Raw genomic sequence first — 11,607 nt, forward strand, 5'->3', positions numbered from 1 at the left:
ATTACACAGAAAACTACCTTTCTTACTGCAATGAACTAGCATCAAAGACAGCTGGTTATCATTCAAAGGAACACAAGTAAAAACATTATCCTGAATGTGCATCTTAATCAAAAGACACACAAAGGAGTGACTCAAAGCATCACAAGAAAAATTAAAGATGAGAAACACATACACATTGTAAATAAGAACTTTGAGTATCTGTTAATAATCTAGATTCTTAAGTAAATGCAGAAGAAAGTGAGGATGCAGGGAGATAACTTGGGAGAGCAGACTGAAAGAGGACAAACTGCCTCTGATATTGGGAGCTTGCTTCCTGGGTCTTCTGGAGAAGTTGTCTTCTGGATGTGTCATCTTGGTTGGTGTTCTGGGGTTAGGTTTATGGCCCTTGCAAAACCATCTATAAACTTCTTGAGGGGCCTGGCTTGAGATCTCTGGACCCTTTAACTTAAAGATGTATACTCACTCCTGCTAAAAGTGGAGGGGGCAGTTTTTGAGTAGCGACCAGGAGTAGCTTTGGTGACAGCTGGAGGCATTTTGAGAAGAAGCCTCAAAAATTCAGACCATGAAGACCAAGGTATGTCCCAACAGATCTTAACAAGACACTCTGAATTTATGAGAGTATGAACAAAAGACAACTAAATTTTTTTCTTTTTGGCTTGAGAAAAGTTGAGAAAGTGAAAGTGTTAGTCGCTTAGTTGTGTTTGACTCTTTGTAAACCTGTGGACTGTAGCCCTCCAGGCAAGAATACTGGTGTGGGTTGCTATTTGTAAAATTTTAATGAGCTGTAATTAATAATTTATGCAAATTTCCACAATGTAAGCATGTTATGATTAAGCATGAATTTAAGTGTGATTGACCCTTACTGTCATATATTGGAAAGTCCTGCCTACCTCCTGGGACATATGAATGTGAAATTGAAAGCCTAACTTCAGAAGATATTTGAAGCAGTATCAACTTCCCCTACTCAAAGAAAACGAAACTTAAATTTATTTAAACAGTGTCTCAATCTGATTGCCAGAGTGTGTTAAAGGCCAAGAGAAGAGTGTTAGAGTGATCCTGGGGTCTTCTCTGGTGGCTCAGTGGTAAAGAAGCCACCTGCCAATGCAGGAGACATGAGTTCGATCCCTGGTCCAGGAAGATCCCACATGCTGTAGAGCAAGTAAGCCACAACTATTGAGCCGGGGCTCTGGAGTCCGGGAACCATGACAAGAGAAGCCACAATGCCCCACACCTAGAAGAAAAGCCCACACAGCAATGAAGACCCAGCACAGCCATAAACAAATAAATAAGAAAAAAAACTTAAAAGATTCTGTATTGTACAGTAGGTTCTCATTAATTATCTATTTTATTCTTAGCATCAGTAGTGCATATATGTCAATCCAAATCTCCCAAATCATCCCACCCCTCTGTCCCCCTTGAAATGCAAACAAAGAGGGGATATAGTTATACATATACATTCAGCTGTATGTATAACTATATCCTCTCTTTTTTTTATTTTGAATCCCCTCTTTTTTTTTTGGAAATGTGCAAACTTTTATGTTTGCTGTACAGTAGAAATGAACAAAACATTGTAAGGCAATTATACTCCAAGAATTTATTTTTTAAAAAAAGAAAAAAGAGACTCTGGTCTCATGTACCATTAAAACCCTACCTTAAAAACAGATCTCTCTCCCCAAAATGAATGAGTCAGGTGAAAGCAGAAGTGGCCTTGAACCTGCTAAAATATTTTAGATGGCTTGTACAGTCACATAAGAAAACACTTGCGAGTTTCTATATTGTATAAAAACAGCATGTCAAGGATTCAGGGTGGTTCAGTATCTCAGGCAACGATTCGTTATGTAAACAAACATCTAATGAGGAGACAGACGTTTCTGTCATTTAGGAATCACCCTGTTGGGAAGGCCTCGGTCAAGACAGTGTCTGAACTGACTTTCTATGTGGAGCTGAATATCTCATCTGCAAGTCACTCACACATGCGGGGAGCCGGTGAGGCATTCCACTCGTGACAAAGGTCATGAGGAAGGAGGCTCGGCATACGCAAAGGCGGGATCGAGCCTCAGGAGTCCCCCGGATATTCTCGAGCATTTTCCCCCAAAAAACCAGAGTCTGCCTACTTTATTGCTTTGTGCTCTCACCTCTGACTTTACTGGGGGCTGTCCCCTACCACCATCTCTCTCTGTGTGTGTCAAAGAGTTAACTTACAGCTCCAATTAATAAAGTTCCTGGGCAATTAGGAGTGTTTAAATCCAAACCCCTCTGATGGCTCTCTAACTCGCCTGACAAGTTTACCCGGACTCCTGCAGCTATGCATACGATTGTTTACAGTCTCCTAGCCTCGAGAGGCATGGGAAGCTTAAGATATTCAAATAGCTTAGAGCCTCTCAGAGAGTTAAAAACTGTCAGAATAAACTAGTAAAGGATTTCATTGATGAGTCAATGCTTGTTGCCAAGTTTTCACATCCCCTGAATTGTATCCTTGAATATGTATCAATTAATAGTGGGTATGTAGAAAAAATAAGTAGTGGCCTTGGTGTTAGTAACTTTAGACCCTTAAGGTAATAAATTCTTTCTTTGTTGTAAACCCATTACACATCCGCCCTATAGGAATGCAATTTTATCTTTGGAAGATGGTGCCAAACCTTGAAATAATTACTCTTAGAGAAAGTAAGTCTTTGTTGATAAGTCCTTGTCAAGAGTCATAAAATGTTAGTAGGCCTTCTGGCCAGAAGATGATGTAAATCACCTAAACCATTTGTATACGATACATTTGCAGGAAAGAAACCTTGGTTTTTGATAAGAACCAAAGACTGCTGACTTTGCATCCCCTATTATCCTCTATGTGTAACTTAGGGTATAAAAGCCCCTGTTAAAAATAAAGCTACGGGCCTTGTTTACCAGCGCTTGGTCTCCCCATGTCATTCTTCCCTTTAACTTCCAGCTGAGTCTCCATCTGGAGCGCGGAACCCACCACGCTGACTAATCATGTCTGGGCTTCTAAGACCCACTCGAGAAGGTGTCTAGGGTGAGACACCTTCCGCTATTCGAGAGGGCGCCTGCGGCCTACGTCAGTGGTGCAAACTTCTTGTCTTGAAGTTTTATTGGTCTCCCGCGTAAACCAAGCTACTCAGCTTCTTTTCTCCACTGAATTTTCCTACTGAGCTATCCTCATTCTATTGTTCTCTATATCTCTAATTAGCATATAAATAGTCGCCTAGGCCGTCTCTCCTTCGAATACCCTGGATCAGCTGGGGCTGGTCCCCAGCAGGTGGCGCCCGATACAGGATTTTCGAAGGTAAGCTCCCAGCAATTGGGGTCACCAGCCCTATTGCCCCCCGTTCTCGGAACAACTGGGTGACCAGCCCTCTTGTTCCCCCACGGAGCAGTTTGGGTGACCAGCCCTACTGCTCCTCCCTTGGAACAGTTTGGGCCATCAGCCTACTGTTCCTCCCCCGGGACAATCTGGGTCACCAGCCCTATTGTTCTTCCAGTGTTCGGGACGGCTAGGACCCCACTCAAGGGTGCCGCGGACCCCCTGTAGGATAGACAGGGCGAGAGGAGTGGGAAGTGTTGAAAGTGTTAAAGAGTTAGACTTAGAGAGAGAAAACAGTTTCTGAAGTTAAAAGGCCAAAGAAAAGCCTGATCTTTTGATAGCTTAAAGCAAAATCTTTTACTATACTTAATTTTCTGACATGGGTAATACTGAATCAAATGAAAGACAGCTCTTTATAGGAGTAATTTTACAGTTATTAGGTAAAAGTGGAATCAAAGTTAAAAAATCTGCCATTCAATCATTTCTTTCATTTGTACAAGAGCACTGTCCCTGGTTTCCAGACGAAGGCTCTGTTAACTTAGATGTCTGGGAAAAAGTAGGAAAACAGCTAAAAACTTACCACGCCGAACACGGCTCAGAAAAGGTGCCTAATGACGCCTTTTCCTTATGGAATATCATTAGAGATGTCTTAGACCCTGCCCCTGATTCAGAAAAAGTACATCTTAAAAGTGACAGTGAAGAAAATGCTGTAGCTAAACCTGCCCCTGAATCTAAAAGAGTAACTTTTAAAGAGGAAAATGAGGTCGAAACTGTAGTTAAACCTGAGGAAAATGAGAAAAACGAAGACCCGCCCGACTATCGGCAATTAAGAAAAATGTTAGCAGCCATGACTACTCAGGAACAACTTAAAGATAGGGATGAAAAACAAGATCAGCCTTCCCCAAAAGAAAAAGAGAATTTAGGCGAGATCACAGTTAAATATCACCCTGATGGAGATCGGCATCTCTTAAACAAAGATGCCCCAAAAGGCTTAAGAGAAGCTTCCCCTGTCAGGCCATCCGCTCCAAAGAGCTTAAGGGAAACGTCTCCCATCAGGCCATATGCCCCCAGGGACTCCCAAGAGAGCGTCCCACTTAATCCATATGTAAGCTTTGGATACCAAACAGTTCAAAGAGCTCCTGAGTACAGAGCAGAGAATGTGGAACCTATGCCATTGCCACCACCTCCCATACCTCCTCCCATACCACCTCCCCCCATACCACCTCCCATACCACGCCGTACAGGTCCTATTAAACCCGCATTATTACCGCCACCTCCCTATCGAAGTGGGAAAATTCCAAAATCAGTCCCACGGAGACGGGCCTCTTCTGCCCCTGGCGAGAAATTCGATCCCCAGCTTCAGGCTTGTTTCCCTTTAATTTTTGACAATGATGAAAGTGAACAAAAGGCTATCGACTGGGAGCCTGTTTCTTTTCAATTGGTAAAAGAACTTAAAAATGCATGTATTTCATATGGGCCTAAAGCCCCGTATACGATGCAGCTAGTAGAAAATCTAGCAGGTCAATGCTTAACACCTCGAGAATGGAAATCAATTGCTAGGGCCTGCCTGTCCGGAGGACATTTTATACTTTGGAAATCTGAATATGATGATCTCGCTCGTATATATGCTTTTTCTAACCAAAATGGAGACTTTACACATATCACTGAACCTATATTACTTGGTCAGGCCGACTACCCCTCCTATGATGAACAGATGAAATTAGATAGGACTACTATACAACAGGTGGCTGATTGTGCCTTTACTGCCTGGCGCTCATTGCCCGATGGTAAAGCATCAGGTGCCGCTCTATCTGATATTAAACAAAAGTCAGAAGAGCCATTTGAAGACTTTGTCTCACGACTCTCAGAAGCTGTCCAGAGAATAATTTCTGATTCTGAGGCAGCTAAACTGTTAACAAAACACTTGGCCTTTGAAAATGCTGATTCTACCTGCCAGGCTATATTGCGCCCTGTTAGAAGAACTGGAACTCTAATTGATTATATGAAACAGTGTGCAGATGTAGGACCATCAGTGCTACAGGGTGTTGCGATAGCTGCAGCGATAAAAGGAAACTCTTATCAGCAGGCAGTCCAATCCTTTTTTACTAACAAAAACAAGCCATCACAAGGTGATCCCAATAACCAGGGCAGGAATGCATTCCCTAGAACTTGTTTTTCTTGTGGCCAGACGGGACACACTTTTCATGGGTGCCCTCAAAGACCACCCGGTTCTTATCTGCCTAATCCGGCCCAACCGGCTGTGGCTGCTCCGCAAAACCCTGCCCCACTGCCTATTAATCCTAGGTCTCTTTGCCCTCGCTGCCAGAGAGGATATCACTGGGCAAGGGACTGTAGGTCAAGATTTCATAGAAATGGAGCCTTTTTAGGCCCCGACCAGCAGTCGGGAAACGGGTTGAGGGGCCAGCCCCAGGCCCCGACAACGATTGGGGCAGCCTCACTGAACCCATTCATTCCCTTCGTCCCGTCGCAGAGCTCATCAGAGCAACCCCAGGCAGCGCAGGACTGGACCTCAGTTCCACCACCTCAACAATATTAACACCAGATAGCCCCACTATAAAAATCCCTACAGGAGTTAAAGGTCCATTACCGACAGGCCTGGTAGGAATTATACTAGGCAGAAGTTCCTTAGCTATACAAGGTCTTACAATTATTCCTGGAGTAATTGACTCAGATTATACAGGAGAAATTCAGATAATGATTTCACCCCCGACTAAAACTTTCCAAATACATCAGGGACAGAGAATAGCCCAACTTTTACTTTTGCCTTATCATAATGCAATTGGGCAAACAGCCACCCAAAATGAAAGACAGGACAAAGGATTTGGGTCTAGTGACATGGTTTTTTGGGTAACAGAAATTACTAAAAAGCGTCCTATGAAATCTATTCTTGTCAGTGGCAAGTCTATTGAAGGGCTATTAGACACAGGAGCAGATGTTTCCTGTATTTCTGGGAAAGACTGGCCCAATTCCTGGCCCACACATACTACTGCAAATAACTTAGTGGGCATCGGGAGAGCTCCTACAGTAGCTCAAAGTGCAAAAATTTTAGACTGGCAATTTGAGGATACCCGTGGAACATTCCAACCATATATGATTCCTTCGCTGCCCTTCTCGTTGTGGGGGAGAGATGTGCTGTCTCAAATGGGCATGTTACTTTTTAGCCCTGATGATAAAGTAACTTTGCAAATGCTACAAATGGGCTATGATCCTTCAAAAGGGTTAGGTAAACAGCAGACAGGAATAACTGAGCCAATTTGCCCTGCTCCTCTAAAGTTCCGTGCTGGATTAGGGTATCCAAATTTTTGATGGAGGCCATTGTCAATTTTTGCTGCCGACCCCATTACGTGGAAATCTCAGGACCCTGTGTGGGTAGAACAATGGCCTCTGACTAAAGAAAAACTACTGGCAGCCAAAGCGTTAATTTCTGAACAACTAGAATTGGGACATATTGAGCCCTCCAATAGCCCCTGGAATACTCCTATTTTTGTTATTAAGAAAAAATCTGGCAAGTGGCGACTTTTACAAGATTTAAGAGCTATTAATGCCACTATGGAAGATATGGGAGCCTTACAACCTGGGCTTCCTTCCCCAGTAGCCATCCCAGAAGGATATAATATTATTGTAATTGATTTACAAGACTGTTTTTTTCACCATCCCCTTAAATGCTGAGGATAAAAAGCGATTTGCCTTTAGTTTACCAGCAGAAAATTTTAAACAGCCTTATTTAAGGTTTCAATGGAAAGTGTTGCCCCAGGGAATGAAAAATAGCCCTACTTTATGTCAGAAATTTGTTAATGCAGCTATAGAAGATATTAGGGCTAAATATGAACAACTGTATATGATTCACTATATGGATGATATTTTAATAGCTCACCCTGATAGAGCTCATTTACAAACTGTTCTCCAGGATCTGACTCAGGCTTTAACAGACAGAGGCTTAAAAATTGCCCCAGAGAAAATTCAAGTCAATCCGCCCATAACTTACTTAGGACGGGTTATCAATTCAGAAACTGTGACTCATGCCCCATTAAAATTGAGAAAAGATCACCTTGTTACTTTAAATGATTATCAAAAACTTTTAGGCGACATTAATTGGATCAGGCCTTATTTAAAATTAACTACTGCTGAATTAAAACCTCTTTTTAACATTTTACGTGGGGATCCCGATCCAACTTCTAAGAGACAATTAACTGCTGAGGCTCAGGAGGCCTTAGAAAAAGTGGAAGCAGCTTTATCTGATAGCTATGTTAAAAGAGTTAATTTACAAACAAATTGGCAATTCCTCTGCCTAGCTACTCCAACAGCACCTACGGGAGTTTTATGGCAAAATGGCCCTCTAGAATGGGTCCATCTCCCCGCCCAGGCTAAAAAAGTAGTGGCCTCTTATCCAGGACTGATAGCTACACTGATATTGAAAGGGAGAAAACGTAGCATTGAATTGTTTGGTAAAGAACCAGCAGAAATTGTAATTCCGTATAATAAAGAACAACTTGATGCTCTCCTAATGTTTGATGAGGATTGGCAGATTGCTATCGGAAATTATTTTGGCCAAATTCTGCATCATTTACCTTCACATGTTTTGCTAAATTTTATGTCTAAACACCCGGTTATTTTCCCTGTTAGGTGTAAATACTCTCCCATCTCAGATGCTCAAATGGTTTTTACTGACGGGTCTGCTAACGGCAGAGCTTCTATAGTTACAAAAGATCAGCGTAAAGTTTTACATACGCAGGAGACTTCGGCCCAGAGAGCTGAACTCACAGCTGTTATAGAGGCCTTTGTTATGTTTGCAGAGGAGGAATTTAACCTTTACTCTGATTCTCAGTATGTGGTCAGGCTGTTTCCACACATTGAGACTGCGATCCTGCCTGAGAACAAAACTGCAATATTTCACTTGTTAACTAAACTGCAGCAGCAAATTTGGAAACGAAGCCGAGCATATTTTATTGGTCACATTCGGGCTCATTCTGGATTGCCTGGACCTTTAAGTGCCTTAAATGACCTGGCAGATTCACTAACTAAGGTCACAGTGGCTTCTGCTTTTGAAGAAGCCCGAGCTTCTCATTCACTCCACCATCAAAATGCTACTGCGCTAAGATATCAATTTCAGATTCCTCGAGACTCTGCTCGGGAGATTGTTCGTTCCTGTTCTCATTGTCCCACTACTATAAATAGTTTACCTATGGGAGTTAACCCTCGCGGTCTTAAACCTAATGCACTCTGGCAGATGGATGTAACTCACATCTCTTCATTTGCAAAATTGTCTTTTGTTCATGTAACAGTAGACACCTTTTCTCATGTTATTGTTGCAACTGCTCGCACAGGGGAAGCAGTTAAAGACGTAATACAACATCTCTTTACTTGTTTTTCATATATGGGTCTGCCAAAAGCCTTGAAAACTGATAATGCTCCTGCTTACACATCTAAGTCTTTTCAGGAATTTTGTCTAAAGTTTCAAATTAAACATAATACAGGCATCCCTTATAATCCACAAGGACAAGCCATTGTGGAAAGAGCACATCAAACGCTAAAAACCCAAATTCAAAAACTAAAAGAAGGGGAGTTTAAATATAGTTCTCCCCATCACCTCTTGCAACATGCTCTTTTTGTAATAAATATTTTAAATACTGATTCAGCTGGAATGACTGCAATGCTTCGCCATTGGTGCCCGGAGCAATTGAATGCAAAACCATTAGTTAAATGGAAGGACCTCCTTTCCGGACAGTGGAAAGGCCCTGACCCATTGTTAACCAGCGGTCGAGGATATGCTTGTATTTTTCCACAGGACGCAGATTCTCCAATTTGGGTTCCGGATAGATTGATTCGCCATGTCTCAGCCTCTCGGATACCGAGTTCCACGGCCGCCGCGACCCCGAAAGAGGAAAGGGCCTCCTCTGCCTTCGCTCCCCCCGCCAGCACGGGAAACACCACTGACATCGGAGCAACTGACATCGGGGATCCCGGATGAGCAGGGGACGGATCCGCCCACCAAACAGATGTCTCAACTTCACATACAGGATATCGCTCCCCCCGATCCTTTGCCTCACAAAAGGAGGTCAGGCCGCCTGACTCAGGCGACCCGGAATGCCTCCATACCTACTTGGGGACAAATAAAAACACTCTGCCATCAGGCACGGGGAATAACCTCTTTGCAGGGCTCTCCAACCTCCCCTGAGAAGATGTTTATTGCTATGCTTGCCTTATTATCATGCCAGGTAAGCGCCTCCTCCCCCACTCCTGAAAAGTATTGGGCTTACTTCCCAGACCCTCCAACCTTTCAAGTAGTTACCTGGAACAGTGACCCCCTACGGGTCCACACAAACCAGCCTCAGTTACTGGGAGGGTCATATACTTCCTATACCACAGACGAATATCCTATTAATTTCAATTTTACCTTCAGGGGATTAGCAGACGACCTTCCTGTTTGTTTCAACTTCCCCAGTGATATAGAAAGCTTTATTATTCCCCCTAAAGAAGGATGTGTCGGAGCCTCTAAAAAGGCAGTTCTGACTCATTCTCCAGCCTCAGGTATTGAACATAGAGGGCGTCTAGCGCTTTGGATTTTACAGGCTCGTATGCCCGGGGCCCTTGATCCCCACGAACTTATAATCCATAGACCCGCTCCTGGATATCCAAGTTGTTATAATACCGAGCCTTCAGATGCCATATGGAACACTATAGATGATCGTACAGGGTATCCGATTTGGAAATCTTGTACTTATCGTTTAAGAGCTGATTACAGAATACCGGGAGGAGGAAATTACATGATTCAAGATTGGAGTAACTCAGACCTAGATAGGAGCCCATTGCCCCTTGATGACTTTCCCAGCAGATTTTATAATTGGAAGAAAGATTTGGTTTCTTGGCCTTTAAGCATTACTAGATGGCATAATAATCGATTTGTTTCGCCTATATTGTCTTATACAACTAAGAACAGAACCTCTTGGCAGCCAGAAATTTGGAGGGCCCTTGCTGCCACCGCTCCCATTTCCTTATTCCGTCCAAATAGCAATTCTACTTATTCTGTTTTAGCTTGTGTACCCTCGCCTTATGTTTTTCTCTTTACTAATGACTCCAAAAGATTAAATGTACACATGAATTATTCAGGTGGACCTAATATTGTAACTTGTGAACAATGTATGCTTCCATCTTGTTTGACCCCCCAATATAATGTTTGTTCTTTTGTTGTGTTGAAACGCCCACCCTATCTCATGATACCTGTGTCTGTGCATTCTTATTGGTATGATAATTACGGTTTGGCTGTATTACAACAACTGCAGGATTTAATGCGAACACGACGGTTTGTGGGCTTACTTATCTTGGGAATAGCAGCTTTGATAAGTGCAATTACTTCTGTTACTGTGGCAGCAATATCATTGACTCAACAAGTACATACTGCTCAATATGTTGATTCTATGTCCAAAAATGTTTCTTTAGCATTGGCAACACAGGAAGCTATAGACAGAAAATTAGAGATGAGGGTAGACGCCCTAGAGGAAGCAGTAATACATATTGGGACTGAATTGCAGGCTTTAAAGGTGAAAATGGCATTGTCCTGTCATGCTGACTACCGGTGGATATGTGTAACACCCCTGAAAGTAAATGAGACAGATTTTGAATGGGAAAAGATTAAAAACCATATTTCAGGTATTTGGAACAGCTCTGACATTAGCTTAGACTTAGGGAAACTTCACAATCAAATAGCAACCCTGGAACACTCCCGATTAGATTTTACTGCCGCTGGAACAGCAAATGATTTCTTCCATACTTTCTCTAACTACATTTCAGGAAAAAATATTCTGTCTACCTTCCTCGGCTACGCTACCTTGGCTGTTTTAATTTTATTTCTAATAATCATTCTTCCTTGTATTGTCAGGATTCTTCGGCAGAGCATTCAGAGGCTCGCGACTGAGCTACATCTGGCTGTTTTAAGAAATAAAAAGGGGGAGATGCGGGGAGCCGGTGAGGCATTCCACTCGTGACAAAGGTCATGAGGAAGGAGGCTCGGCATACGCAAAGGCGGGATCGAGCCTCAGGAGTCCCCCGGATATTCTCGAGCATTTTCCCCCAAAAACCAGAGTCTGCCTACTTTATTGCTTTGTGCTCTCACCTCTGACTTTACTGGGGGCTGTCCCCTACCACCATCTCTCTCTCTGTGTGTCAAAGAGTTAACTTACAGCTCCAATTAATAAAGTTCCTGGGCAATTAGGAGTGTTTAAATCCAAACCCCTCTGATGGCTCTCTAACTCGCCTGACAAGTTTACCCGGACTCCTGC

At 42.9% G+C, this 11,607-nt stretch overlaps 1 protein-coding gene across 1 annotated transcript; it reads left to right on the forward strand.

The window, feature by feature from the left end:
- The first annotated feature begins 1,886 nt into the window (after positions 1–1,886).
- LOC133237486 (uncharacterized) lies at positions 1,887–11,370 on the forward strand. The gene is made up of 2 exons (XM_061399571.1): positions 1,887–3,292; positions 9,117–11,370. The coding sequence occupies exon 2, from the start codon at positions 9,160–9,162 to the stop codon at positions 11,311–11,313; it is 2,154 nt and encodes a 717-aa protein (XP_061255555.1). The 5' UTR covers positions 1,887–3,292; positions 9,117–9,159; the 3' UTR covers positions 11,314–11,370.
- Positions 11,371–11,607: the final 237 nt, after the last annotated feature.

The sequence above is a fragment of the Bos javanicus genome, chromosome 24 (genome assembly GCF_032452875.1).
Source record: "Bos javanicus breed banteng chromosome 24, ARS-OSU_banteng_1.0, whole genome shotgun sequence".
NCBI lineage: Eukaryota > Metazoa > Chordata > Mammalia > Artiodactyla > Bovidae > Bos > Bos javanicus.